Source organism: Drosophila sulfurigaster, chromosome 2L (genome assembly GCF_023558435.1).
Source record: "Drosophila sulfurigaster albostrigata strain 15112-1811.04 chromosome 2L, ASM2355843v2, whole genome shotgun sequence".
NCBI lineage: Eukaryota > Metazoa > Arthropoda > Insecta > Diptera > Drosophilidae > Drosophila > Drosophila sulfurigaster.
In genome coordinates, this window is record NC_084881.1 from 19,945,634 (window position 1) to 19,973,297 (window position 27,664).

Below are 27,664 nucleotides of genomic sequence, written 5' to 3' on the forward strand. Positions count from 1 at the left end.
TGCTGTGCAATGAGCGCCGGGTATGGCAAGCAGTGTTGCCAATTGCTGATGTGTTTTGCCAGCCCTAGTTGATGGTGTAGGATATTTTACCCCAAACACCCTGTACTGTGTTGCTAAGAAAATCTAAACAAGCGAGCGTTCGCATTCTAAGTGATTTTTAATTAATAATATGGGAGGCAAAAGTTATTATTGTGATTATTGTTGTTGTTTTATGAAGAATGATCTCAATGTGCGCAAATCACATAATGCTGGCATCGCACACTGCACTGCAAAGGCAACTTATATGCGCCGCTTCGAGAGTAAGACAAACTTGACGATTATAAATGAAATAAATTACAAAATATTTTTAAAATGTTTAGATCCCCGCAAAATATTAGAGGAGGAGCGCATGAAAATACCCTGCAAACGTTTTTTTACTGGGTACTGCAAGTTTCAGGCTCTATGCAAATTCGGTCATTTTAATCCAAAACAGATGCAACAACTAGAGAAAATTGGTAAGATTTTGATGTCAATTAAATTGCAGATTTTTTTTTTCTTCTAATTTTTGTTTATTTTTAATTTAAAAATAATAAGAGGAGACACTAACAAAAAAATGTAAACACAGAAATGTTTATTAGGAACAAATATTTTTTTTTAATTGAATGGTAACGCTTTTTTTTTATTTTTAGTCCAAATTTTAAATTATTTTTAAAACCTAAAAAAGTTGTACAATTAAAATTCAATTGTCTAATATAATTGCAGTGAGTAAACTAAAGAAAAAACAAAGATCCAAAAGGAAAAAAATGCCGCAACTCAAACAAAATTTGCCGCCGTCACTTCAATCAATAAATTTAACCAAGCTGAAGCAAAGCAATCTGAAGTCAAGCTGGGGTTAGATGGCTACAACTAAGCTGATCGACTGTAATATACCCGACACCCTTACAATAAAAAAAAATTTGAAATTCATATTCAAGTGCATATCCAAGAAACGGTATACATATTTTATGGTTAACGCTTAAAGTTAAAAATTTAAGGTAAATAATAATAATAATTTATATAATTATAAAATTAATAAATCTAAATAAATAATTTTACCATTTGTTCTCAACTAGATTTGCCATTTAAAATGCCAATCACTTTGTCCATGATGCGAGCGATCTTGAGACTTATACGCAAAACGCGAGCAAATTCATAATGAAATGATTTGGGGCTATGCCCACTGAGGTTCTCCTCGTCGGGATCGCTGAGATGCGCCAACAGAAAGTAGCACAGATGCTCAAGTTCACCTTCTACGGCATAAAAGAGACACGCGTTCCCAGCACGGGTTTCACTCGCATTTAGGATCTCATTCTTTAGACGTCGCCCCAAGAGTTTGTCCTTGTTGTGTTCGAGTTTGTCGCAGGCACGTTCATAGAATTTGGCAAAACGCAGCTCCTCCTTGACCTCGAGACTTTTATTGCTGCTGCTGCCTTCGGCCTTTGCTTCGTCTGGTGTCCCCTCAACGGGCCGTCGATAGACTGAAGCACCCAATTCCCGCTGATCGATGATGTCGCAGATGACCTCAGCCATTTTATAGCGATTATGCCGTATGGCAATGTGTAAAGCTGTGTAGCCATCATCGTTGGTTAGCAGCAACAGATTGAGATCGATGTGCAGCATCAACTGTTGCAATGACTCCAGCTGAATGTTGTTGATAATGGCTAAGTGAAGGGCTGTATTCGAATCCTCGTAGATGTACATGGGAAGAACGCCGGCATTGATTATAATTTTTACAATTTCTGGATCCGAATCGTTAGTTATGGCCAACTGAAGGCAATCCTCGCCAGCTTGGCTAAGCAACTCATTAAGCGCCACGTTCTGCTTCATCTTTGACCAAACGAAAATCTGACGCTGCACTCCATAAATATTATTTTCTAAGATCGCATCGTGTATAGGTCTGAGAGAAGAGTCTTGTTAATTGAAGAACATTAGCAGTTGGAATTTAAAACTTACAACAATCCCTCATCGTTCATGACGTGTGATATTCGGAACTCTTTCGACATGGTCGCCAATATTGTATCTTGTACGCCATTCTCTATGTATGTATCGATTTGCTTTGAGCATTCCGTTAAACTGATGTCACTCAGACTAAGCGAGAAATTGGATGACGTTGAATCTCGACGCTGTATGCAGCTGCTGCTGTTGTTGACGTTCACATTGTTGGCGTTGGAGTTGTAACTGCCACTTGAGCTGCCATCCTGGGAAAAAAACAGAAGATCATGCAATATATTTGAATTGACTGGAAAGAGGCGACAAGACAAAGGAATGGTAAGCAATGCTTACTAAGCATATTTTCACTATCAGTTTATATGTAAAAGGGAAAACTCTTTGTTCTGAATGACTGTCTGACATTCTGGTGAAATTATTCATGCACTGTTCAAATGGCAAGAGCTACGAAGGTAATGTTTAGATACAGCAAAACTTTTTTAATTATAGTTAGATAAGAATACGGATTTCCCTAAATTCCAATTTGAAGTCACTTCAATAAATGATTAAAGTTCGCATGTGGAAAATGTTAGCTAATGGAAACCTAAGGTGATTGTTGCTTGATTTTTATAGTGATTATTTTTATGTAGGTCAATATATGACAGCCATAGAGTAAACATTGGATATTATTAAAGGTAAAAATTAAAATTTTAAAATCGAAAGCTTGAGATCAAGAATATATCTACCCTATTTGAGGAATAATTGGTTCAACCAATACCTTCACCTTGAAAGATGTTTCTGAAGTCCCGTAACAAATGTTGTAACATATGTTACAATAATTATGTGAAAAGGATGTGATTATGAAGGGATTACAGGGCGTATTATAAAATTTGACTTACAACTGCTGTCAATTTCTTTTTCTTGTTTGTCTGCAGCGGAGTCAGTTGCTTGTTCTCGCGTTCCTGCATCGCCATTTGAGCCGCCGATCGCTTGACCACCTGTGGCACACATGTGTTGCGCTTTCTGCCTCGCTTGCGGGGCACTTTAACAGCTGGATCTGAGGGCTTTCCGTTTTCCGTGCTCTCCTCTTTTGTAGGTGTTTCTGTTTTTGTTGTAGGACATTCCTGCTTTAGCGTTAAATCGGATTTGATAGCAACTTCGGTAAAAGGAGAGCTTTCGATTTTCGATTCTTTTGTCTCTAGGAATTCGGTTTGTGTTGACGCATTCACTTTTAGGGGTTTTTCTTCTTTTGCCGCGCACTGTTTACACTGATTAGAAGAGATAGTAGACGACGACGACTTATCACTGCGACCGTTGATAGCATCGATAACGCGTTGCTGGAGGGCTTTATCGGGCAGTCGCATTAACAATTTAAAGATATCCTCGTAAATGGACTGAAAGGATTTACGCTGCATATACGTATTCGTGATCACATTTGTTTGCACATGCATCACACGCACTGGAACCGAAACTGGGGGGAGGAGAAGTTGTTGTTGCTGCTGTGACTCCGACCCCAATTAAAGGTTTCATTTTGATTTCTGGGTTACTCACACGAATCTGCTGAGATTTCGTTAACAAAACTTTTTTCATTTTTACGCACTTGATTTACAACTGCTCTAGACGTTCACTCTTTGTGTTGTCACTTTCGGGGGATGTCGCGTTTTATGTTGATGAAAATAAATATTAAGTTGGTTTTCCCCCCAGCACACGCTTGCACAAGCAAACTCACTTACATAGAGATCATGGTTGCTAACGATATCTTATCGGCACTTTTCAACACTACTTGAATATCGTGCTGTTAAGTTGCAGCTCAGTTAAGATAATGTGTTTCATATTTCTTATAGCGCCTGTTAGGTTACAATTAATAAAACCTAATTTAAATTGTAGTTTATGTAATAATAAATAATTTACATTAATTATTATCTGCTTGCAACAAATTATCGGTGCTTACCATGCAACAAATCGATAGTTAGAAAATTTCGACAGTGTGAGCTCGTCTCTTTGGGATTTATTGGCTCTTGAACTTTCGGTCACCCTGGCGTTAAATAGCAGGCCGAATTTTTTCGCTCAGTTTTTACACACTGCTCTATATTATTGAGAATCAAAAATAGCTGAAACAATAGGGTTTTTTTGTAGATGAGTGTTGCCTAATGAGTGAGTTGCGTGAATCTAATATTGCTAGTCTGTACTCTTGCATTTGGCATTGATACGAATCCCAGACTCAGGTGCGCGTAATATGGACTCGCATTCGCGATATGGACGCAGCTTTTCTGGGGGTGGCAACAATGCTGGTGGTAGCGGAGGGGGCGGGGGCAACAATAGCGGCAACCAATACAGACGCCAATATAGCCGCTCCCGTTCACGCTCACGGTAAGCAATGCGAAAAACTCGTATTCTATAAATATATCAAAAAATTAGCATTTACTGCAATCACATTTTGTGCGATTCCCATTTTAACCCAATTTGCAACAGAGAGCGAAGTCGGGAACAGGCTGGCTATAGACGCCGCAATTCCCGTTCCCGCAGTCGGGAACGCTCGTCGCAGCATCATTATCGCAATGCGGGCAGTGCCGACAAAGATTTGTATCGTGACTTGATTAATGACGACTACAATGAAGAGCGCGGAGGCAGCAGCTACAATAGCAACTACAACAACAGTTCGCGTAGCAATAACAATTACCATCATCGCCGTGACGATAGCAGTGAGCGTGATCGCGATCGTGAGCGGGATCGTGAACGTGATCGCGACCGTGATCGCGAACGTGATCGTGAACGGGAACGGGATCGAGATCAGCGCTGGAAGCATTATGATCGAGAGCCACGGGAACGCAATTCGGACTTTGACAGAGGCAGCGAACGCAGGTGAGTTTAAAAAGACTGCAACTAACAAGCTGCAGCTGCTCTTGATTGGCCTATTTGATTTTAACTACTTCTCGGATTCTATTGCAGTCGCGACTATCGCTCTCATAACAATGGCAATGGCAACAACGCCTTGGTCAGCACGAATCGGGATCGCGATAGACGCTACTCCTCCGATGAGGAAAGCTATGATAGCGACGAGAGCGACGACAGTCAATATCGACGCAACAATGTGCGAACAAGCAACGAGGCTTTGAATCAGATCATCATCTTTGGCCTAAAGAAGCACATCACCGAGGCGGATGTAAGTTCAAAATGAAATGTTGATATTATGCACAAACACAAACTTCGTCAAGTAAAGACACAAACCATTACTTATCGAAAACGTAAACCAATAGTTAAGATTTATTTCAAATTTTATTAGGATCTTAATTAATGACTCTTTTATTACTTGTGCTGCTTACAGATTATGGGCGCTCTGATTCAGGTGAACATGGAGCCCTCTTCGATACGATTGATCAGGAAACGACCAACAGGTGGGTTGCAATATCGAATAGATTTTTAATTCTTAGCAAAGAAAAGCTTTACAATATCTAGTGTGTAAAATACGCGACGTAAGTATTTATCTTGTCCAAAAAGACGGGAAAAGTTGGCACCAGCAACCAAATACCAAATTGAATATACAATTGTACTTGGCCACATGAGATCAGTAAATGAAATTATAAACAACAAAGACAACACCAATCAAACAATACCCAAAATGTTACAAAAATATTAAACAAAACTACATTTTTTGACAAAAACATTTTGTATCTGCTTCTATCTAAAATTTAGGTGCATCACGCGGTTTCGCATTTGTCGAGTTTAATACCGTTGAGGAAGCAACTCGTTGGATGGAATTAACTCAGGTATCCCAACCAAGAAACGAACCAAGCTAAAAGAAATACCAAACTCGGCAATAATACTTTGCGAAATGTGTGCTTCAAGTTCAGTTTGCTGTCCCAGTCGAAGATATGTCTTTCCTTTTCAATTTGTTGTCTGTACAAAATTTGCTGCAGTTTATTAATGAGGTTGTTTGCTGAACTTGAGGCAAACATTTCATTTGATTGGAGCACCAACTAAACAGCGACAACAACAACAACAACGAGAACAGCAACAACAAAAAACAGCGCGTTAACAGACACAGAAGCAACCCGGTGACTGTGTATTCTGTGCAACATGTGGAAAACCCCAAAAGAACAGTCACTAATCGTCGATTATTCTTGGTTTCTTTTTTTTACGCAGGGCAATCTGAAGTTGGGCGATCAACGCGTCTTCCTGCAGTATAGCCACAAACGCATCACCGACTGGCATTGCATTAAGGTCTGAGTACTGTATTTAATTGTAATAGATCCCTAATTAAACAATCCTATCATTACTTTATAGTGTGGCGTGTACAACTTCAAGCGACGCTTCTCCTGTTTCATGTGCATGGCATCGCGTGCGGAGAGCGAGAGCATTTATACCGGTGGCGGCGAAGGCATCGATGAAGTTAGCCCCATTCTTACAAAAAGTATACAAAAAAAACAACAACTTCTCTAAGCCAACAATTTCGTTATATCAAATGGAACAAATTTTAATTGCAACGCATTCCCACAACTCACTTCCCATTCATTCCCAATGCAGAGATCATGCTGCGCAATCTGGATGCGCTTACCACCGAGGAGAGTGTGCTCACTGCCCTGCAGAAAGTGTTGCCCAAGCTGGCCAAAACCATTAGTAAGGTGCTCATAAGTCGCGATGCGCTGACACAAACCTCGCGCGGCTTTTGTTATCTGGAGTTCGAGACGCTCGTCGACTCGATGGATGTGCACAACGCTTTAACTGCGCTAGAGACGCCGCTGCGTATTGATGAGCGCGATGGTGAGTTGATTGTGCAACTAAATATGAGCTCTAAATAATTGTTATTTGACTTCTAGTGTGCATCAGCTATTGCAATGACGCGGAGAGCAATCAAGCAGTCTCAAAGGATGCACAAGATGCCACAGGACAGAACAGCATGCATGGGGCTTTGGCTGCTGTGCCGCCCTCCGATGCTGGTGGAGAATATACGCTGGCTGATGTGCCACGCCTCGCCGAATACAGCGCCTCATTGTATGCCTCAACGCCAGCGGAGCACGCACATTACGTGCAGTATTATACCGACTATTATGTGGCCGAAATTAAGAAAGGGGGACAGCTTGGAGGCGGCGGAACTGGCGAGGCTCAGGTGACAGAGGCCAATTCGGGTGCAGCGGTCGCATTGTCTGCCATTCAACGCAAGCAGAAAAAGATGAACAGCATTGAAACGACAGCCACAGCAGCAGCAACAGCTGCAGCTCAGGCAGCAGCCGCTGTTAAGGCAAGCTTTGCGGCACAGACTGTGGTTGCTCCCAGGGGGAATGATGGCAAGACTTATCGTGAGTAATTGTAGAATTTTAAAAAGATTGCATGTTAGTTATTGAAGTTAAGAATGATGTTTGTGAGCTGTTGTAATTCTTGATCCTGATTTCTAAGATAGATATGTAATATATAAGTTTACGATGTATTCAATTGTTATCAACTGCAAACTAATGTTTATTTCTTCATCCCTTAGCCACTCCCGATGTAAGTCGCTACCAGTACGACGAGACCTCTGGCTACTACTATGATCCCAGCACGGGTTTGTACTACGATGCTCATTCGCAGTACTATTACAACAACGAGACTGGCGCCTATTTGTATTGGGATCAACGACGCAGCACCTACATACTGGCCACGCCAGCATCAACGCAGGCAGCGCTGCAGGAGACGCTAGCACAAGAGGCGGCGGCAGCTGCTGCGGAACAGAAGGAGGAGGATAAGAAGGATAAGAAAGACAACAGCAACAAGCATGACAAAGTCAAGGTGGCCAAAAAGATTGTCAAGGACATGGAGAAGTGGGCCAAGCAATTGAATCAGAAAAAAGACTACACTGTGGTGGCCACACCGCAGCCCATTCTGCCGGGTCGTGGTGATCCAGGCAACGAGGCACCGAGCACATCTCGTGCGGCAGCGGGCGGCGCCTATGCTGATGTTGGATTCTCGATACTTGAAAAGAAGGAGCGGGGCAAGCTCAGTGATTATGTGCCACAACCAACGCCCATTAACAAGCTGGTGAATGCTTATGGCGGTGGCTCCGACTCCGAAGAGGATAACAGCGGCAGTGTTGCGACTGCAGCAGGAGGAGGAGGAGGAGCTGGCGGCGGCACTGTCGATGAAATGGACTATGTGGACTTTCAGAAGCTGACGTGTCTGCTGTGCAAACGTGCCTTTCAATCTCATGACATACTGCAGAAGCATTTAAGGATGTCGAACCTGCACAAGGAGAATCTAGCCAAGCTGAATGTAGCGGGCAGCACCGCGAGCGCCAGCAATGATGATGCAGGGGGCGCAGGACTATCGTAAGTGTAACTCTAAAACATTAAGAATACTATAAACAGCTGTGCTTAATCTTTACAGCTACCGTGATCGAGCCAAGGAACGTCGCCTGAAGTATGGCGAGGGTGATCCGCCGCCACCAAATCGCAGTCGCGAACGCTTCGAGCATGAGATCAAGAATCTGCAGACACGCCAGAAGGATGGCGGCGGAACAGCGCCTGCTATGCCCATAAGCTCCAACAATGTAGGCAATCGATTGCTGCAGAAAATGGGGTGGTCAGAGGGTCAGGGTCTGGGCCGCAAGAATCAAGGACGCACACAAATTATCGAGGTGAAAGACACAATTCAAAATCAATATCCAATCAATTTACTCATTTATCTTGTCTTTTAGGCCGAGGCACGCTCCAATAACATTGGATTGGGCAACAAGAGTGGCACATTGGCGCCTGGCGATGATTACAAAACATACATTAAGAAGATGATGAAGTCTCGATATGAAAACGCCTAAATGTTGTTTATTTATTAATTGTACATTTCCTTAATTATTCGATTTGTATTTACAAACGCATTGTTTGTTGTTTACCTCAGCTCTCACAATTTTACATATGTTTATTTAAAAAACATGCCCATCATGAAAGTAGCTTAAATACAAGTAGTAATACAAAAGTTAATTTTTCATTTTAATTTAATTCTTGTTCAATATGTTGTGAAACAAGCAATTGATACTTTATTGTATTGAATTTGCGCGCCCCATTCTGCAACAGCTGCATTACGGCTGCCAGGGCTACACTGTGATTACAGCTGTTATATTGAATGCACGCTTTTGTTGCTTGTCGAGTGTGGTCACACTGAAGTGCGGCAAGTTGTTTACGTTTTTCGCACACGTGCTGACGCATCTATTAGTAATATTTTCGTTCTTTAAGATTATTAAACTATTTAATAAGTGAAAAAGTATTAACCAAATGAGTTCCAGCAAAATTCCACCGCTCACCTACAAAGTGGTGGCCGAATGCAGCGTTTCTAAAGCGCGCGCCGGTCTCATGACTTTGAGGTAAATTTTAGCACATCACAAAAATGATTTCGGTTAATTTGTGAAATTCTTAACAGGCACAGCGAGGTGCGCACTCCAGTATTTATGCCCGTGGGTACGCAGGGCACCCTCAAGGGCATACTGCCCGATCAGTTGATTGAGCTCGATTGTCAAATCCTACTCGGCAACACTTATCATTTGGGACTTCGACCGGGCATCGAGACGCTACAAAAAGCAGGAGGGTTGCACAATTTTATGGGCTGGCCACGCGCAATACTCACGGATTCGGGTGGCTTTCAGATGGTCTCGCTGCTGCAGCTCGCGGAAATCGATGAGCGTGGCGTCAACTTTCGTTCGCCCTTTGATCAAAGTGAATGCATGTTAACGCCCGAGCATTCGATGCAAATTCAGAATGCCATTGGAGCGGACATCATGATGCAGCTGGACGATGTCGTGAAGACCACAACAACGGGGCCCCGTGTCGAGGAGGCTATGGAACGCACTATTCGCTGGGTAGACCGTTGTATCTCAGCTCACGCCCGCAACGATGACCAATCGCTGTTTCCCATTGTCCAGGGAGGATTGGATATTCCTCTCAGAGAGCGATGTGTATCTGCTTTGATGGAGCGCCAGGTGCGCGGCTTTGCTGTGGGCGGCTTGAGTGGCGGCGAGAGCAAGCATGACTTTTGGCGCATGGTTGATGTGTGCACCGATCATCTGCCCAAAGAGAAGCCACGTTACCTGATGGGTGTGGGCTTTGCAGCCGATCTTGTGGTCTGCGTCGCCCTCGGAATCGATATGTTTGACTGCGTCTTTCCCACACGCACAGCTCGCTTTGGTTGCGCCTTGGTGGATGGTGGACAGCTCAATCTGAAGCAGCAGAAGTATAAAAATGACATGACGTCCATTGATGTTGATTGTGGTTGCAACACCTGCAAGCGTTACACTCGCTCCTATCTGCATCACATTGCCACCAATGAGAACGTCTCCTGTTCGTTACTTAGCATCCACAACGTTGCCTTTCAGCTGCGTCTGATGAACTCTATGCGGGAAGCGATCCAACGGGATGAGTTTCCGCACTTTGTACGCGATTTCATGGCTAGACATTTTGTGGGCGAACCGATTCCCACTTGGATACGTGAAGCGTTGGCAGCTGTCAACATTGAACTGCCCGAGGATGCAGTGCAGCCAACAGAGGAGCAGGAGAAGCGGACGGAAAAGAGCAGATGATTCTAGTAGCAACTAAATAATAATTCCTTTCAATTTATATTTATTGACTTGATAATTACATAATAACTGTAATTCAAATGTCTAATGTTATTGGAATCGAATTCAAAGGGGATGCAGTGCAGAAAGCAGTAGAACACACACAAAGAATGCTTGCAATCGTATTTGAAGAAAACTTAAATAGGATAATGCAGTACAGCAAGCAGAATAGCATGCGAAACATCTTGCACGGAAGCATGCAGCTCAGAAAGCAGTGTAAGACGCCAATGATTGAAGTAGTCACATTATTATTGACTTGGTGATTACGCAAGAAATGTTCTTTAATTATTTAAAGTTATTATAAGGGTATTCAAGTGTCGCTTTGCTGCTTGGAGCTTTCACAAAGCTTTGCGCTGCTCACCTATGGGAAAAAGCTTGACTGCCATGACGCATGCAAGAGACCATCAAAAACCGCTTGAAGATCAATTCGTTTTTCGTCTTGTACTTTATTTTCGCTTTCCAACCATTTACACCTATGTACACACATGTTTAGCTATTAACAGGTATATGTGTATATGTGCAGAATGCGTCTCCAACAAAAGCAACGTGTGGTTTACGGTGCTTTGCTCTCTTTGGCGTTCATTTCGCGCTCTCTTTGGCGCTTTTACACACGTCAGACAGAGACACAGAGATCAGCAGACAGCAAGCATTTGACAGCATTGGTGGCTAGACGGGCGATTGTCGACTGAATGGCCATTCAGTGAGTCTCAAAGCGTCGTCGTCGTCGTTGCTTGTCGGTGATCGCTCGAACGTTGAACGTTTGTCGTTGTGTTTGCCTGTTGCGCTCTAGCGGTTTTTTGTCTACGCATTTTACGGTATAATATTTTGAGTGACTGTCAAGTTTTCTTTTTGATATAATCGCGCAAATTATAAATAAAAACAGATTGATAATTTGAAACCGACAACCAAATGTAAGATATTGCTAATATTATTGTTATTAAATTTATAGCTTACACAAATAAAATAAAGAAATGCTCATCATAAATCACAACAACAATTTGCAAGTGCGTGCGTGAGTGAGTAAGCGATAGTGAGTGAGTGAGTGAGTGAATTGTTGTTGCTGCTACTGCTGCTGCTGGAGTTGTTGGTGTGCGTGCGCGTGTGTGAGTGTGTGTGTGGAGCTTAACGTGCGCTACGTTCTGCCTGTTGCCAAATGTGGTCAAAGCAAAATAACAAAAATACGTGAATGCATACATACATATGTATGCATGAGTAAACATACACACACACTCGCATATTCACAGGCAGCGACAACTGTGCATTGAAAAGTGCTTTTTATGGCTTGAAATCTTGCGATTTGCTGTTCCTCGGCACTGCAGCAATTCTCTTTGGACTATTGACCACACACACTTAATAAACACAAGCGTCCATTGAATTGAATTAGAGGATCACAATGAGTATGTAAATAGCTCCCTCAATTCCCTTTTTAAAATGATGTAGAAAATAATTCCATAACCCAGAAATCATCTGCAAATTAGGTAAAAGAAAATCCAAGAATTTTCCTATTCATAGGGGAATATTTTCACGTTTGATTTTTCTTTCTTTATTTATATTTATATTTTCGCTAGCCATCGTTTTGGCTTTTGGTTTTTCGGTTGGTTTTGTGCCTGTGTTTTTGATTTTTCATGGTTTCATTTCTTTAAATAAGTTTTATTTTTAGCATTTTCAGTTATTTTTGTGTGTGTTATTTTTTTCTCACCAAGTTTTTGCCGTTTTGCTCTGCTTGATTATTTTCGAATATTCTTAGCGATTCTTTGGAATATACACTTGGTAAACACACACATACTTACATACTTCTTGTTTATGTGTTTGTGAACAGATTTGTGGGAGATTTTTGTGTGTGAAAGCTATAGTACAGGGTGTTGTATGTTGTGTGTGTGCTAAAACACCCTGTGGAGTTTGCAGGTGATCGGCTTCAATTGGAATGTTTCCCAATAAGATTCGAAATTACGTATTTCACTTTCCATTTAACTCTTTTTTGCTTTGTGTTGCTTCGCATTCGTCATTTCCTTCGAACACACTTCTTATTACAAAAGCAATGCAAGCGTAAACAGTGCTTAAGAAATCAAAATGAAATAAAGATTGTTGGCCTCCAAAAAACAAAGTCGAAGTCGAATAAGTGAATTTTCAAGTGCGTGTGTCTGTGTGAGTGTTGGGGTGGGAGACAATAAAAACAAATGGCAAATGGAGAAAGAGAGAGACTCGACATGCCGCCGCCACAGTGAGTGCTAATCATAATCGTAATCACTCACATATACACACGCACACACATCACGCACACTACATGCAATACATATGCAAACTGTCAATCTTTACCGTTAGCAGTCTATCGTTTCTGCAGCTCTTATTTGTATTTTTAAATTATGACACACAAAAAAAGCCTCGCGGTTCTTGCTCTCTCTGTCTCTTTGGAATAAAACGAAATTGCGAGAGAGCGACGTCGCTCTCAACTCTTTAAACAGCTGCTGAGTGGGCGGGCATGGCCTCTGTGTTGATGTCGTCGTTGTTGTTGTTTGGGGGTCTTAAAATTCGCCACACTTGATTCAAATGAGCCGCAAAACACAGCTCGTCATAAATGAAAGAGACAGCTACACATGTTGTTGTTGTGGCTGGCAATTATGGTGCTGGAAAGAGGAGGAGGGGTAATATAAGGAAATACACTTTAGCGCTTTTGTTGTGTTGTATTCTTTTCCTGCTCTTATTGTAATTGATTAATTACAAATTTGTTTGCGCGATTTTCGTGTTGTCACGTTTGCGTTTTACAAGTGTTAAAAATATAACACGTTTTTGTTGGCGACTCATCCCTCATACCCCCACCTCCCAATCGCTTTAGTCGAGAAAGTGCTGATAAATGAGCGCTGGAACTTCCTAAAAAGTGAACAAATAAAAAGTACAGTGCTCGACCAACAGGTACCCTTTATGACATGTGTAAACAAATGCATGAATATAAATTACAAGAGTTGCAAGCAGTGCTGGTAAGCAGTGTAATGTTGACAATTCCAGGGCTGCAGTTCAGTGCAATGCAATTGTGTTTATGTTTATTTAATAGATAGGAAAATGTGTGTGCACTAAATTGTTGATAAATTATGAGGCATATAGTTGCTAATTGAAATTATATAATTTGCCAGCAATTGTTATCTCATTTTATTGAGCAATAACACATTTAAAACAAAAACAATGCTCGCAACAATATTATTCCATTGGAAGTAAAAAAACATGCTGAAACAAGTTCTCATCATCGTATGCAAATTTTGTGCGAAGACTAACTTTGAATATATTTATATTCATTTGTTCATATGTGTGTGTTTCCCATATGTTTGCTGAATTTTGTTTTAATAGTTATTCTATGCAAATTGGTTGAAAACGCACACAACGTTTATGACTTCAAATACAATGTGAAACTATCAACGGAAATTCAATTTTAGCAAGGCATTTCAATGCTATGCAATGCATTAAATTTGTGCAAAAACTGAATAGAAATTGTGAATGGCAAGTGCACAACAAGTTGTGAGCATTTATTTTTGGTGAAGTGAATGAATGGGAGCAATGCCACTCCGGGATGTGATTCATCCTCAAAATTCGACTAGCACATGTTTTCTCCAAAAATATTTGACTAAATTGCGTTTGCGTAGCGGCATGTGGGAGTCTCCAGTCTCCACAGTGGAGACAACAAGACAAAGAGAGCGAGTGATAGAGAAGAGAAGGACAGACAGGTAAACGCCACTAAAAAGCATTTGCGCTGAATCATTTTGTCTATTTTCATAGCGGATTTGCGGCTTAGAAACACATACAAATCAACATTCTGGAATCGATCGTTGTTGCTGTGTAATTTTTTTTATTTTTTTTTTTGTATTTGTATTTTTGGCGATTCCAGTCTCTTTGCCTAAATGTTAGCTGTTGTTTATTTTGGCTACTTTGTTGAAAAAGCATTTTGCGCTAAAGTGTGGGTGAATAAACTTCATGCTGCTTGACTTTTTGCCTAATTTTAAATAAACAGCAAAAAATGAGCAAAAAGTACAAAATAAATAACCAACAACAGAAATAACAAATAAAATGTGGTTGTCAATGAATGAGACTCTTGTTGACTTTGAATCGGAGAGCGAGAGCGAGAGTGAATGAAGTCGCATTATGCCCTCATCACAACTCGAGTCGAATCGCCAGTTGGTCAACATAACTGACAACAAACTGACAACCCAAAAAATAACAAGAAAATAAAAAAAAGGTATACCAACCTTGAAAACTGGAAAGTGAAGTTGCTTCAAGATGCTTAAATCATACATTATATTGTGAGCTATGCTGCGATTGAGATGCCAAGCTAAGTGTCTGAAGTATATCTTGATATCATTCGTCATTCCAATGACCATCAATCGTGACATTTGAACATTTGAAAATGCCTAATACATAATCTCAGAGATTATTAGCTATCAAAGACTGACAGTCTGCAAACATTTGCAGTTGCATTATCAAAGTGCTCTCTATAATTTCTGCTCTGAAAATAGAATTTTATATTTATTTAGTTTTTATAAGTTTTGTCTTTCACATTTAAATGATATTTTATGCACATTCTTTGATCTTTTTTTGTTGACATTATGCAGTAATGCTAAAAGGATTTGTATATCAACATTGAATATGTCGGTAATAAATCATGATTTTTACGTTTAACCATAAATCAAAAAACAATTTCACACGCATTTTTATATATTTCGCATACCCTTTACTTAAAAGAAATGCATGCAAAGTTGGGAATTTCGATTTGGAATTACATTTTGTTATATAGTAAGGTATCTTGAAGGATATTGCACTGCTTGCCATGTTGCAAACCACTGCGTATACTTGATGTAGAGGTTTCTTACTAGAGTATTTGCTAGTCGAGTGCTTTGTGGAGTTTACCTTTAATTTTTGCCAAACAAAATCCCTGGCATATGAGTTCAGCTCCAGTTGCGCATTTTGTTGCAAATTTATGAGCAAAGAGGCGTTGTGTGCGATCATAAAAACTGTTGGATAAAAGTAAAGCGCGACATGATAAATCAAGTTCAATTCAATTAGAGCGCATGGGGCGCCATAATTTAACGATGGCCTCATAACCTACGACAATTTATTAATTTTAGCATGAGATATACACACACTGACACAGCTAGAAGTTTAAATTGAAATTTCATATATGCTAAAATGGCAAAAATCGACACTAAAAACATAAAATGCAATTCGATAATAATATGTATAAAATAATGGAAAATATATCGCTGCTATAAATGTACAATATACATATGTATATGCATATGGAATTGCCATAAATTGTTAAACAAATGTTATATTGTAATCAATAAGTAACGTTCTCTGTGAGTGTGTGTGTGTGTTAATAATTTATGCGCCAGCGTCGCCCGCCTACACAGCGAAACATGTTGTAAATGTCAACTGATGAGGGTGGGGAATATTCATTCTTATATTATATTATTGTATATTGTATATATTGAATATACGAGTTCTCTCGCAACAACAGCAGCATGAATTTATTTGCAGCTTACACTCATTATTTTGGCACGAACAAACGCGAATCTTGTTAATAATTCAATAACAAAAACACCGAACGAAACGTGCGCGAAAATTTCAATTAAATTGTCGAAAGCAAAATCAAAACTTTTTTATCGCAAACATTTATTGTGTCGCATACACGGCTTGGATTTACCCTCTATAGATATAAAGTTGCGCTTTTGGTTGTTTATTTAAATTAAGTATTGAAACTATTCTATTTGAACTATGATTTATTTTCTATTCGAAATTTGAAGCAGCTTTTACTGCGTTAAATGTTTAGAATATAAAGATTTATTCAAAGAACTGAAGCCATTAAGTTAAAAATAGTATTTGCAGAAAAAGAGCCATAAATAAATGTAGAGCAATATCGCAATTGAAACGTCACTTTACAGCCAAAATCCATACAGGGTATGCAGAACAGAAACTGTGGAAGAAAAAAAAAAAAGACATCTATTCACCTTGCGTAATAATTTTCAAGAATTATTTTTGGCCGCACGCAACGCTGAGCAGAGTTTTTATATGCTCGTCTCGTCACCAAAATGAAAAGGAGGAAAACAAATAAATAGAAGCAAATTCGCCAGAACCGAAATGTGTGGAAAAATTATATATTTATGAGCAATGGCCTTGCTGTGCGAACCAAATTCGAGCCGATTCGAACCGAAGCGAACCAAAGCGAAGCAAAGCAAAGTGAGAACTAAAAACTTAAACGCCTACAAAAGGCGGCGCCCATAAATGTGGCACACATTTGGCACGATCGATTGATCGATCGATAGATAGATCAGTCATTATATATGCATATCGCTGCAATGTCTGGAATGGCGTTGATTCGCATCAATCGGCAAATTGACAGTGAGTCCCCCCATGAGACACATTCGAATCAATTTTTCGATTTCATTTTGGATTTGGATTTGGATTCAAGGCAGGCGAATTGGCAGCAGATATTTGTTGTTGTCACAAGCAACAAGTTTTTATTTGTTGCAACAAAAACAACAAAATATTATATTCCAAGATGAAATCAGTTAAATTCAAGGCAAGAAATTGCATTGAGAATGGCGTTGACATGTTGAATGTTAATGAATTTGACATGGGAATTGCATTAATTTCAACTTGAACTTGTCTAAGGGCAATTGAGAGATCAACTCTTTTAACATTTGCCTAGTTAAGCTGTTTAGTGAAGCTAATTTCGACTCTTGTTAATTAGTCATTTAACTACACAAATTTAGCTAATTGAGATCAAGTTTCCTACGCTTTGAAATTATTGTTTATCTGTGTCGAAAATCGAATTTCAAGTGGCATTTTGATTGTCTTTAATGAAAATAGTTCTATGCTTGCTCGCCTAGTTTTGATTTAATTAATTAAGTGTAGTTGCTTTCCTGAATTTGAGATGAGAAATGCGGCCTGATTATTGTGGTTAACAATTACATTATTCTCAATTCCAAGCTTGATTAACTTTTCAACAAATGAAACGTCTTACTCTCAGTTTTTGTTGCTAAAAACCGCAACTGCTCGAATAATATATAAATCAAATCAGGAACAGTTCAGATTACATTGTCAGTTTAGATTCGAGATGCCCATCAGCTGTTAATTCTATAAAATTTCGATGCTATGATCTGATGTTGTCAATGCTTAATAGAGACATTCATAAATGTCATCGTCAATTCAAATTTGAAATTCTTGCGCGCGTTTTTTGCTTGAACTCAATTGGACTTTCTCGGCTATTTGTTAAGGTCAATGTGAATTGGCTAGCGTACAAATTTCATAAATAGATGCCATACATTGATATATGTATGTGCTTATAGATTGTTGAATATAGTTGAACTTATCTGTAAATTGTTGAAAGAGTTTCCCGGCGCTTGTGTTTTGCCAGCTGTGTGAATGAGTGTGGAACTGTTTATTTGTGAAATGCTGAACGAAAAAATAAATAATATTTAATTCTATTTGTATTTGTATTTGTATTTGTATTTGCATACGCAAATATTTAATTTAAATGTTGTGTTCATAAATATATGTATGTATACGGTTTAGCTATATATCCCGTACTTGTACTCAACGTACAAGTCAAAATTTCCAATGTGATCTCGTTTGGTTTCGTTTCTGTTCGTTTCGCGTTTCTCTCGAGTGCTAAATTTAACAAATCGCGTGGGTCGCATTCGTTTGTTCGGCATTGAGCATGGCCAAGGCGACATGTTGACTATCATCATCATCTCAAAGACTAATACTTATTTTCAATCGTTTATTTCGACAGAAAACAGAAAAAAAAACAGCAAACAAAACACACAAACTACAAAATGTATGTGCCATTATAGATAAAAAGCAGGAAATTCGTTATTGGAGCAGCAGTATCATAGAAACTAAGTCACGCCTGGAGCCAGTACCATTGATGCATATAGTATATGGACTTGAGCCAAATGAAATATACAACACATATGCTATTGTAAGTATTTCTAATGTAACATAATTCTTTGCTTGAATTAATTCCTTCGCTTTTTACAGATCTTGAGAGCAGAATTCGAGACGCAGTCACTTTGAGCACCAACTTAAAACCTAAGGAAACCTAAAAGCACACTTCACATACACACACACACACAATATGGGCAAAGATTATTATAAGACTTTAGGCATAGCCAAAACTGCCACCGACGATGAGATTAAGAAGGCCTACAGAAAACTGGCGCTACGTTACCATCCGGACAAGAATAAAGCCGCAAATGCTGAGGAGAAATTCAAAGAGGTCGCCGAAGCGTACGAAGTGCTCTCGGATAAGAGCAAACGCGAGGTGTACGACAAATACGGCGAGGATGGACTAAAGAGTGGCGGTAAGTAGATGCATCTATTAACCATTATTAGCAAGCTTTATTAATGTATTTCATTTGTTGATAGGCACTCGGAATGGCGGCGGCAGCAACAATACATTTACATATCAGTTCCATGGAGATCCTCGGGCCACATTCACACAGTTCTTTGGCAACAGCAATCCGTTTGCCTCGTTCTTTGACATGGGCGATAATCTGTTTGATAAGAATGTCTTTGATTTGGACACCGAACCAGATTTCTTCTCATCGCCATTTGGTGGTCTCGGCTCTCGGCATGGCTTAGGCAGCGCCTTCAGGTAGTTTTTTTTTTATACACTACGATTTGAAATAACATTTTGCTAAACTATCGTAGGCCCTCTTTCAGATCACACTCCTTCAATGTGCACACGCCGTTCAAGAAGGAACAGAAACAGGATCCACCCGTCGAGCATGATCTCTATGTGACGCTGGAGGAGATCTATCATGGCTGTGTTAAGAAAATGAAAATCTCACGTCGTGTTGTCCATCCCGATGGTACATCCAAAAAGGAGGATAAAGTACTACAGATATCGATCAAACCCGGCTGGAAATCGGGCACCAAAGTCACGTTCCAAAAGGAGGGCGATCAGGCGCCTGGCAAAATACCAGCGGATATTGTGTTCATCATTCGGGACAAGCCACATGCCATGTTCAAGCGAGAGGGCAGCGATTTGCGCTATACGGCGAGATTAACGCTCAAGCAGGTGAGTTTTGGGGGAGTAGAGTAAAATAAGTGTTAAGAGGGAAGAGAATACAAAGTATTCCTTTAATAATTTCTACAATTTTGATATGAGCGCAACCAAATATTTAGGATTCATAAAGTCTATAGCTATAATTTGATGTACCAAAAATGTCCTGCAGATACAAAGTTATAATACCCTTCTACTCTATTGGTAGAGGGTATAATTATAGAAATATGTTGTGTGAGAAAACATGTTTAGTTTTTCGTTCTTACACTTACTGCAATTAGTTTAACTATAACTTAATTTCATATTTGACTTTCTCTTATCTCTTCCACCTATTTTTGTATCTCTTCATTGATACTTTACTGCACCTTTTATGAGTCTGTTTTGACTTTATTGTAACTGCAGTTCCTGCTGTGCCTTAATAATGTTGTAAAGCAACATCAAATGCTATTAATATGCAATTTTATTGCACTCCATGATTGTAATCGTCCCTTAAAGTGTCATTTAGTTGCGCTGTCAGAATGTTGTGCTGTGATCAACATGGAGGATAAACGACTTGGATTGGGCTGGGTTCTCACAGTATGGCGCCCAATTAAAGTCTGGTCAGCGCCTAAATCAAATTATAATGAAATCAGCGTTATGGTTATGGCAAATTTACCATATACGCAGCCAGCTGGCGAGACAAGACAACGACGAACGTTGTCAGAGCTGAGATATGGCTGGCAAATTTGGTCAACATGGTCAAGTTTCAATTAAGCGTCAGTGAAGCATTCACAGCAGTTGGTCGGGCAATCGGGCCTACACACACATATATATATATACACAGAGTTAGCTCAGGTAACTTGGTAGGCAGTTCATGACGCTGAGGTGTTAAAGTATTTCACAGCAAACTGCGTTAAAATTTCCGAGGCGATTGACGATTGACTCGCATATGGCGAACGTACCAAAAAATTCATTTTTTAATGACCACAACTACAACGAGCAAAGTAAGCAAAGAATTAAATAATAGAGAAACATGGCGCATAACATGTCGAGTGGAGTGTAGTCATGTTAAAATTGTTAATTGCATTAACTAGATTAAATAGTTGCTAGCTACATTTTGACATTTTTAACATTTTATTGCTTGTTAGTGCGACAAATTTAGTAAATATTTTTGGGGTCTCAGTCGTGCCGCCCAGTTTGGCCACCGTTTTCGCATTTTCGCGTTTTCGCATTTTCCATCGTACAAACGTCTGTCTATTCTATAAATTATGAATGCCATTTTGGTTGACTCTCTGATTTAGCTAAAAGTGTCATGTTGTTGCTTCTATTTAGAAATATTTGACACGGTTTTTTCACTGACTCGTGATAATTATGATGCCTTGCGGAATTTGGCAATATATCTATATCTTGCATATATAGTAAAATATTATATATGAGTACAATACATATGAGAATATTACATTTGCTTGTTTTTCCGTTAAAAAAGGAAATTTTTGTCATGTGAAATGATTGATTTTCTTTTTGATTTTGGCGTGGAATTCTAAGCAGTGGGAATTCTGAAAAGGTTAGATTTAGAGAACAGAATTATGAATTATCTTTAGGATATATATATAAGTATATAGTAGAACATATTTTGTTTATAGTACTGTTAATTTAGCTTCTTAACAGCATCCCATTCATTTTCTCATTAGACAAATTATTCTATATTTAATTCCTTGCTTATCCATTAAAAAACAAGTAAGAAAGTTACAGTCGAGTGTGCTCGACTGTAAGATACCCGCTACCCATTTTTAATAAAGGCAAAATATTGCGGTATCATTTTCAAAATATACCGAAAATACTAAAAAAAATACTAAAAATATACCAAATGGTATGTTTGGTATATCGATATAGTACACCATTCAAAATATACTATAAACGGCACAATGTGCCAGATTGTCGGACAAAGCAACTCAGACCCCTAGTAAGTAGGCGTTTTTGCCCATACAAAAGTATTTCTTTAATAACTTCCACAATTTTTATCTGATCGCAACCAAATTTTCAGGAATCATAACTACTACAGTACTTATTGTATATACCAAAATTCGTAGCTCTAGCTTTAAAATTATGCTTGTTATTCGATTTTTTTGATTTGCGGGGGCGGAAGTGGGCGTGGCAAAAATTTGAAACAAACTTGATCTGCGTGCAAACATAACAAATGCTGTCGAAAAAAAATTATAGCTCTATCTCTTATAGTCTCTGAGATCTAGGTGTTCATACGGACGGACGGACAGACACACAGACGGACAGACGGACAGACGGACAGACGGACATGGCTATATCGTCTCGGCTGTTGACGCTGATCAAGAATATATATACTTTATAGGGTCGGAGATGCCTCCTTCTACCTGTTACATACATTTCCTGCCGGCACAAAGTTATAATACCCTTCTACCCTATGGGTAGCGGGTATAAAAATGCTTCTCTTTGATTTTGGCGTGGAATTTTGAGTACATAGTGGGCATTCTAAAAAGGATAGATTTATAGAACAGAGCTATGTTTAATTTTTGATATGGAAATATAATATGTTTTTATAGAACTGTTATTTTATTTAGCTTAAAATTTAGAATGTATTTCTTTTGTAGAATTGCTAATTTGTTTAGATTCTCTTTAACATCTAAAACGCTTATCGTTTTTTAATTTAAAAATTCTTCTACACTCATTAGAGTTACGTTTTCTTCATCTATTATGTATAAGAAAATAAATAAAGAACGATTTTAAAGCGATTTTAGCATTCGCCTCAATTTGAATGTTGTTTGTTCGCTTAGCAAACTGCCCATAAAGCAATTAAAGCACCATATAAGTACTTCACATAATTGGTCGCAAACATTTTTGAATTTGTTGCTGTTGCTGTCGCTGTTTGGCTTTTGGCGGCTGTGCATTAAATTTAATATTTGCCATAAATTACATCATCGCCAGCGATTACGATAAAAAAAAAGAGCGAGACTCAACTCGTATATCGTATAGAACTCTGAAATAATTTTCAAGTATTTGGCTGTTGTTGATGTTGTCGCAAATGAAATGGGATCATTAAAATATTGATGCACTGATGGCACTGACCTACTACAATAATAATGATTGAAATAATGGATATAGAGCTATAGTTAGATATGTAGATATATAGTTGTGAATTTTCGATGGAATGCAAATGCCAACAGCTCAATGTTGACGCTTTCGAGTGTCTGCGTCAGAATTTGTGAATGCAGCTCCCTAAATTGATGAATGCCAAACAATTGAACGTTGGTTATATTGGGTTGATGTTGTTGTATTTGTATTTGTTGTCGATGTCTATATCTATATGGCAGGGCAAGTCTATGACATGATTGTGTAACTACTGATGGACGCCAGACGCCACAAATTGTGCTCAGTTGTTCTTGTTGCTGTTGTCCGTCTGTCATTGCGCTATTGTCATTCATTTTGTTTTTTTGGGTTGGCGTTTTTAGCGAGAGACTGGAAAGCAGAATGAGTTCGAGTCTATTTCGACTGCAGCGAATTGGTTGCTCAATACAAAAGCATTCGATTCGGTTTCGTTTGCATTTTGATGACAGTCGTCAGTCGTCCTTCACATTGTCAAAAACTTCGCTAAAAAAAAAACAAAGTGAAAAACACTACACAGAAAATGCTTTATGACATGCGATTGAATGTCGTTGATTTGCTTGTTTTGTTTTTTTTGCCAAACACTTTTTGTCTATGCATTTTATTTTATCTTTTTCCAAGCGTCATTTTCTAGCGTCGCAACTGCAAATTCTGTGTCTGTGTGTGTATGCGGAAAAGTGAAAAGTTTTTGCTGTTTGCAGTTTCACAACTTTAATGAAGCTACTATTAAAGCTACGATTTGATTGTTAAGTTTGCTTAAATTTACCAATCAATTATTTCGTTATATTGTAGGAAACCGTTTATTTATTTAGAGTATTTCAATGTCAAACACATTTCTTTTTAAACTAGTTATTTTTACAAATTTTTCTATTTAAAAATTTGTTTACGGCTCAGCAGCATTTTCATTTTCATTGCAAACATGTTGAATGAATGAAATATTAATGAGCCAATATTTAGAATTTTTTCTTTGAGCGTAACTCATGCATTTAATGTGACTTGAAAATAATGTGTGCGCAACTAAATTTAAATTTCAAATGATTAATAATATACACATCTTATTTATAGAAATATGTTGTACAAATATTATAGAAATATTATACTATAATATATTATAGTATATATTATAGAAATATGCATTCAAATTCATGCTATTAACAGCTAAAATAAATAAAAGATTTCCTTATCGTTTCTTTAGGCTTTACAAGCTTTCAAGCTGCCTTTTTTGGCTAAAGATTTGTGACTATCCCTTCAGAGCTGCCCTCCAGCTGATCCAGTTATAGTTGTTGTTGTTGTTCTTGTTGTTGTTGCTTTAGTTGTTGTCTCTCTTATGTGACCGAATCGCAATTCGCATTTGTATTCCCTGAGTTCTCGTTTTGTTGGTTTTTATGCGCCTCAGCTTCCGTAAAAGGTAGCAAAGTATTTAAGCGTTTTTCTGTTACACATTTTTGTAGTTGTTTATTTTGATTTACTTTACCCTCTTCTTCGCTTTCATACATACATATAAATATATATTTTTTTTGCGTTGCTTTACGACAACATTTCCAACATTTCCATTAAAAAATATCAATGCTGGCGGCAACGTCGTCATCATCGACAGTTTTTGTTTTACTCTTTGTGTTTGTTGTAATTTCTTGCTGCTGCTGTTGTTGTTGTTGTTGTTGTCGCCGTCGTCATCAGTTTATGTTGTCATCGCTTTAAATTCACCACTCGGCGAACACACATGGCACACATATTTAAATATTCATAAGGTGTGCACTTTGCTTTTGTCGCAATTTATTTATGTTCTTTATTGGGTGGGGCGGCGATTCGCACTACAATTCACATGCTTTATGCTATGCTGTGGGCGACCGACCAATGATCGGAAGTAGGCTATCGCCGTATCAAATCACAGACGGATAGATAAAGTCGCACAGTGCCCGCAGTAAATACGTGTACTAGTCAGCATGACGAATCATTATATTAATTTAGGTAAACAAATATTACTAAACTTTGAAGAATTTATGCAAAGTTAAACTCATTTTTCGTTTGTTTAAAATTGTCTAATTTATTTTTACTTTCTTTTGATGAGCTTAAAAAAATGTAAAATTAGTTGAAAGCTTTAAAAACCTTATTATTGTTTGTTCTTTCATTTAACGAGCTTTTGTCAATTTGAAAAGTTCATGAAAGTCATGACGAATCGTTACATTAATATTACTAAATATTTATTACTAAACATTGAAGAACTTATGCAAAGTTAAACTTCTTTATATTTATTTTGTATTATTTTGTTTAGTTTTACATTCTTCTGATGAGCTTTTTCAATTTAAAAGTAGTTGAAAGCTTTGAAAAGCTCATTTGTGGTATCCATTAATCAATTTAGTTAATTATATTGGAACTGTTGGTACTTTTATTTAATCAGCATGAAAGCAATGACGAATCTTATTAGTGTTAGTAAACATTTGTCACCAAACAGTGAAGAATTTATGTTAAGTTAAACTTGTTTTTATTTGTTTAGATTGTTTAATTGTCTTTTCTTTTCTTTTGTTGGGTTTTAGTCGATTTGAAAGTAGTTGAAAACTATTAAAAGGTCGTCAACTATTGTTAATTCAATTCTATTTGGATTATTTTTCGTTCACTTAATGAGCTTATTTCAATTTAAAAGCAGATGAAATGACTGAAAAACTGTTTCTTATAATCAAATAAATAATTAGAGTTGATTTACATTATTTGTACTTTTGTTTCTGAGCTTTTATAAATTGAAAAGTAGTTGAAGGAACTGAAAAGCTTTTTCATATCATCAAATAATTCATTGTTGTCAATTATATTCTATTAATTTTATGTAAACTATCATTTAATGAACTTTTTACATTTTCGAAAGTAGTTGAAGACTTTAAAAGCTCTAATTAGCTGTCCACTCCTTTCTTTTTACAGTATTAAATATTTTATTTTTTTATTCTATTTCCCTTAAAACTGTTCTTATGGCTGTTCTGACATCTGTGTCTCAAAGTGTACTTTGACTATAATAAACAATTAATAAATAAAGTATTGTTAAACTAGTCGTTTACGATGGCTAATCAAAAAACTTTTTGGCTTAAATTACGGGCAAGTTTTGCGTTAACTAATTGAGTTTGCGACATTAATGTCTCGAGTTGGAGTTGAATGCAGACAGACTAAGGCAAATCATGATTGATGGCTATCTTTTAGCAGGCCAATTAAACAAATCGAATGTCCAGTCGGGCAAATGAAACCGGTTGCCTCTAAAAGGACGAACAGATAGGACAACTGTGGATATTGGGCAGAACAAATAAAGGGAGAACAGAGAAAGAGAAAAAGAAAAAAAAGAGAGAGATGTCAACAAGATGTTTAAACACGAATTAGGCACATAAAAAGCATAAAAAGGATTTATGCAAGACACAAAGCAAACAATAAGAAGACGATAAACGAACTGGGGAGGCTGGGCGACATGTTGCGACATGTGGATATGTGGATATATCGGGGGGTGTGGCAAGTAGCAAGTGGCAACTATGAAAATAAACAGGATTACCCAAAAAGATTGATAGATTCTCAGTTAAATCCCCATGTGCGTTTGTTTGTCCAACTTCTTTCTTTCGTTCTTCTTTTTTTCGTTAGGAAGCAACAACAATTTACAGGATATTGAGTTGTTTTTCTAGAAGGGGAGTGAGAGAGGGCGAGAGTATTTGGTATTTGTTTTGGCCATTTGATTGATAAGCCAAGCATTTTATTTATTTATTTATTGATTCGCATCAATCTGACATGTTTGTTTATTTTTAGGCACTGTGCGGCGTTGTCTTCCAAGTTCCTACAATGTCCGGCGACAAACTGCGGATCAGCACCATGCAGGAGATCATCAAGCCGAACACTGTGAAACGCATCCAGGGCTACGGTCTGCCCTTCCCCAAGGATACCACGCGCAAGGGCGATCTCCTGGTGGCCTTCGACATCCAATTTCCCGAGAAACTAACTGCCGCACAAAAGGAGGTGCTCCGAGACATGTTATGAACGTTATGATGAGGAGGAGATGACGATGACCCAGATGCCGATGCAACAACGACAGCGACTCACTCACCCATTACTCAGCTAAAAACAAAACACACTCAGTCTTCAATGAATATTTAGTTAGTCATACTACTAAAATCACTACGCTATTCGTTATTCACAACTCATTTGCAAAACTATTTGAGTAACTGGATACTGTGTATTGTATTGTAACATAACATCCATTGTGTCATCATCATCATCAACATCATTTTGAAAGTTATTCTTCGATAAGCAGCAGCAGCAGGCGCATTTCGTTTTGTGTTCAAAATTATTTTGTGCTTATTTTACAGGAATTGTATTGTATTGTCTAATTTTGCTCATTCACCATCCACTTCTCCCCCCTTACCCAATCCCTCGCCCCCTGTCCCGCCATGAAGTTGCAATAATACATAGTTCGTGCATATGTTGACCATAGTTATTATATCGTATAATTCTTAATTTATTTGTCTAAATTAAAGCTACGTATAATAAAAACACACAACAAACATTTGTGAAAAAACAAGCGAATTCATAAGGAATCGTGTACTTTGATTTTCTATTTTCTATATTGATAAGGTACTATTAAGCAACAGCATTTTAAATGATTTTTTTACAGAAAGATATATGATATGATAGATTTAAGCATAATTTATCAGCATGCAAATTTTATGTTTATAATGAAGTTTTTTTAGTAACAACTATTTCTGCTCTATTAATTTTTATTATTAACAAACTGCAAAAGGATTTGCATTTTTTACAAGCTATGGAAATAATTTGTAGTCTTGTTTTCAAAAATCTGAAGATATCTAATCTATATTGTTTATTTTTCATTGTTTTCGAGCATTTGAAGTAATTTTTTTAATCCATGTCAGTCATTGTATTGAAATATCCAAACGAGGACTTATTATAATATGTAAACAGAATATTTTTTTTTACCACTTGAATAACTTGACATTAGAAGTTAG

General features: G+C 38.1%; 5 protein-coding genes across 9 annotated transcripts; 4 read left to right on the forward strand and 1 right to left on the reverse strand.

The window, feature by feature from the left end:
• Positions 1-82: 82 nt before the first annotated feature.
• LOC133850435 (zinc finger matrin-type protein 5) lies at positions 83-875 on the forward strand. The gene is made up of 3 exons (XM_062286542.1): positions 83-299; positions 360-494; positions 742-875. The coding sequence occupies exons 1-3, from the start codon at positions 170-172 to the stop codon at positions 873-875; spliced, it is 399 nt and encodes a 132-aa protein (XP_062142526.1). The 5' UTR covers positions 83-169.
• Positions 876-1,061: 186 nt separating this feature from the next.
• LOC133850417 (uncharacterized) lies at positions 1,062-3,743 on the reverse strand. 2 transcript variants are annotated; one of them, XM_062286520.1, is made up of 4 exons: positions 3,496-3,743; positions 2,844-3,415; positions 1,972-2,216; positions 1,062-1,915 (listed from the first exon to the last, which is right to left on the reverse strand). In XM_062286520.1, the coding sequence occupies exons 2-4, from the start codon at positions 3,393-3,395 to the stop codon at positions 1,084-1,086; spliced, it is 1,629 nt and encodes a 542-aa protein (XP_062142504.1). In that variant the 5' UTR covers positions 3,396-3,415; positions 3,496-3,743; the 3' UTR covers positions 1,062-1,083. The 2 variants fall into 2 exon arrangements, with proteins under 2 accessions (XP_062142504.1, XP_062142503.1); XM_062286519.1 differs by having other exon boundaries at positions 2,844-3,741.
• Positions 3,744-3,958: 215 nt separating this feature from the next.
• On the forward strand, positions 3,959-8,886 carry LOC133850412 (RNA-binding protein 5-A-like). Of its 3 annotated transcripts, none has more exons than XM_062286508.1 (13): positions 3,963-4,098; positions 4,170-4,314; positions 4,417-4,806; positions 4,894-5,107; positions 5,270-5,339; positions 5,638-5,711; positions 6,088-6,165; positions 6,229-6,355; positions 6,469-6,705; positions 6,762-7,241; positions 7,418-8,243; positions 8,302-8,551; positions 8,612-8,886. In XM_062286508.1, exons 1-13 carry the CDS (start codon positions 4,095-4,097, stop codon positions 8,726-8,728), a joined length of 3,012 nt encoding a protein of 1,003 aa, XP_062142492.1. In that variant the 5' UTR covers positions 3,963-4,094; the 3' UTR covers positions 8,729-8,886. The 3 variants fall into 3 exon arrangements, with proteins under 3 accessions (XP_062142493.1, XP_062142492.1, XP_062142491.1); XM_062286507.1 differs by having other exon boundaries at positions 3,964-4,098; positions 4,164-4,314; XM_062286509.1 differs by lacking the exons at positions 5,638-5,711; positions 6,469-6,705; positions 6,762-7,241; ... (1 more) ...; positions 8,302-8,551; positions 8,612-8,886 and having other exon boundaries at positions 3,959-4,098; positions 4,164-4,314.
• Positions 8,887-9,076: 190 nt separating this feature from the next.
• Positions 9,077-10,565, forward strand: LOC133850421 (queuine tRNA-ribosyltransferase catalytic subunit). The gene is made up of 2 exons (XM_062286524.1): positions 9,077-9,271; positions 9,328-10,565. Exons 1-2 carry the CDS (start codon positions 9,183-9,185, stop codon positions 10,478-10,480), a joined length of 1,242 nt encoding a protein of 413 aa, XP_062142508.1. The 5' UTR covers positions 9,077-9,182; the 3' UTR covers positions 10,481-10,565.
• Positions 10,566-11,228: 663 nt separating this feature from the next.
• Positions 11,229-27,227, forward strand: LOC133850427 (dnaJ protein homolog 1). 2 transcript variants are annotated; one of them, XM_062286534.1, is made up of 6 exons: positions 11,229-11,427; positions 18,294-18,482; positions 18,542-18,864; positions 18,929-19,157; positions 19,226-19,583; positions 26,454-27,227. In XM_062286534.1, exons 3-6 carry the CDS (start codon positions 18,639-18,641, stop codon positions 26,679-26,681), a joined length of 1,041 nt encoding a protein of 346 aa, XP_062142518.1. In that variant the 5' UTR covers positions 11,229-11,427; positions 18,294-18,482; positions 18,542-18,638; the 3' UTR covers positions 26,682-27,227. The 2 variants fall into 2 exon arrangements, with proteins under 2 accessions (XP_062142518.1, XP_062142517.1); XM_062286533.1 differs by having other exon boundaries at positions 11,230-11,427; positions 19,214-19,583.
• Positions 27,228-27,664: the final 437 nt, after the last annotated feature.

Coding starts and splice junctions, on each gene's coding strand:
- LOC133850421 (XM_062286524.1), top strand. CDS start 9,183: ATGAGTTCCAGCAAAATTCCACCGCTCACCTACAAAGTGGTGGCCGAA. Junction 9,272..9,327: donor GCCGGTCTCATGACTTTGAG/GTAAATTTTAGC, acceptor AATTCTTAACAG/GCACAGCGAGGTGCGCACTC.
- LOC133850427 (XM_062286533.1), top strand. CDS start 18,639: ATGGGCAAAGATTATTATAAGACTTTAGGCATAGCCAAAACTGCCACC. Junction 19,158..19,213: donor GGCTTAGGCAGCGCCTTCAG/GTAGTTTTTTTT, acceptor AAACTATCGTAG/GCCCTCTTTCAGATCACACT. Junction 19,584..26,453: donor CGAGATTAACGCTCAAGCAG/GTGAGTTTTGGG, acceptor GTTTATTTTTAG/GCACTGTGCGGCGTTGTCTT.
- LOC133850417 (XM_062286520.1), bottom strand. CDS start 3,395: ATGCATGTGCAAACAAATGTGATCACGAATACGTATATGCAGCGTAAA. Junction 2,217..2,843: donor AAAAGAAATTGACAGCAGTT/GTAAGTCAAATT, acceptor TTTTTTTCCCAG/GATGGCAGCTCAAGTGGCAG. Junction 1,916..1,971: donor ATGAACGATGAGGGATTGTT/GTAAGTTTTAAA, acceptor CTCTTCTCTCAG/ACCTATACACGATGCGATCT.
- LOC133850435 (XM_062286542.1), top strand. CDS start 170: ATGGGAGGCAAAAGTTATTATTGTGATTATTGTTGTTGTTTTATGAAG. Junction 300..359: donor TTATATGCGCCGCTTCGAGA/GTAAGACAAACT, acceptor TAAAATGTTTAG/ATCCCCGCAAAATATTAGAG. Junction 495..741: donor GCAACAACTAGAGAAAATTG/GTAAGATTTTGA, acceptor ATATAATTGCAG/TGAGTAAACTAAAGAAAAAA.
- LOC133850412 (XM_062286507.1), top strand. Junction 6,356..6,468: donor TAGCCCCATTCTTACAAAAA/GTATACAAAAAA, acceptor TTCCCAATGCAG/AGATCATGCTGCGCAATCTG. Junction 8,244..8,301: donor GCAGGGGGCGCAGGACTATC/GTAAGTGTAACT, acceptor TAATCTTTACAG/CTACCGTGATCGAGCCAAGG.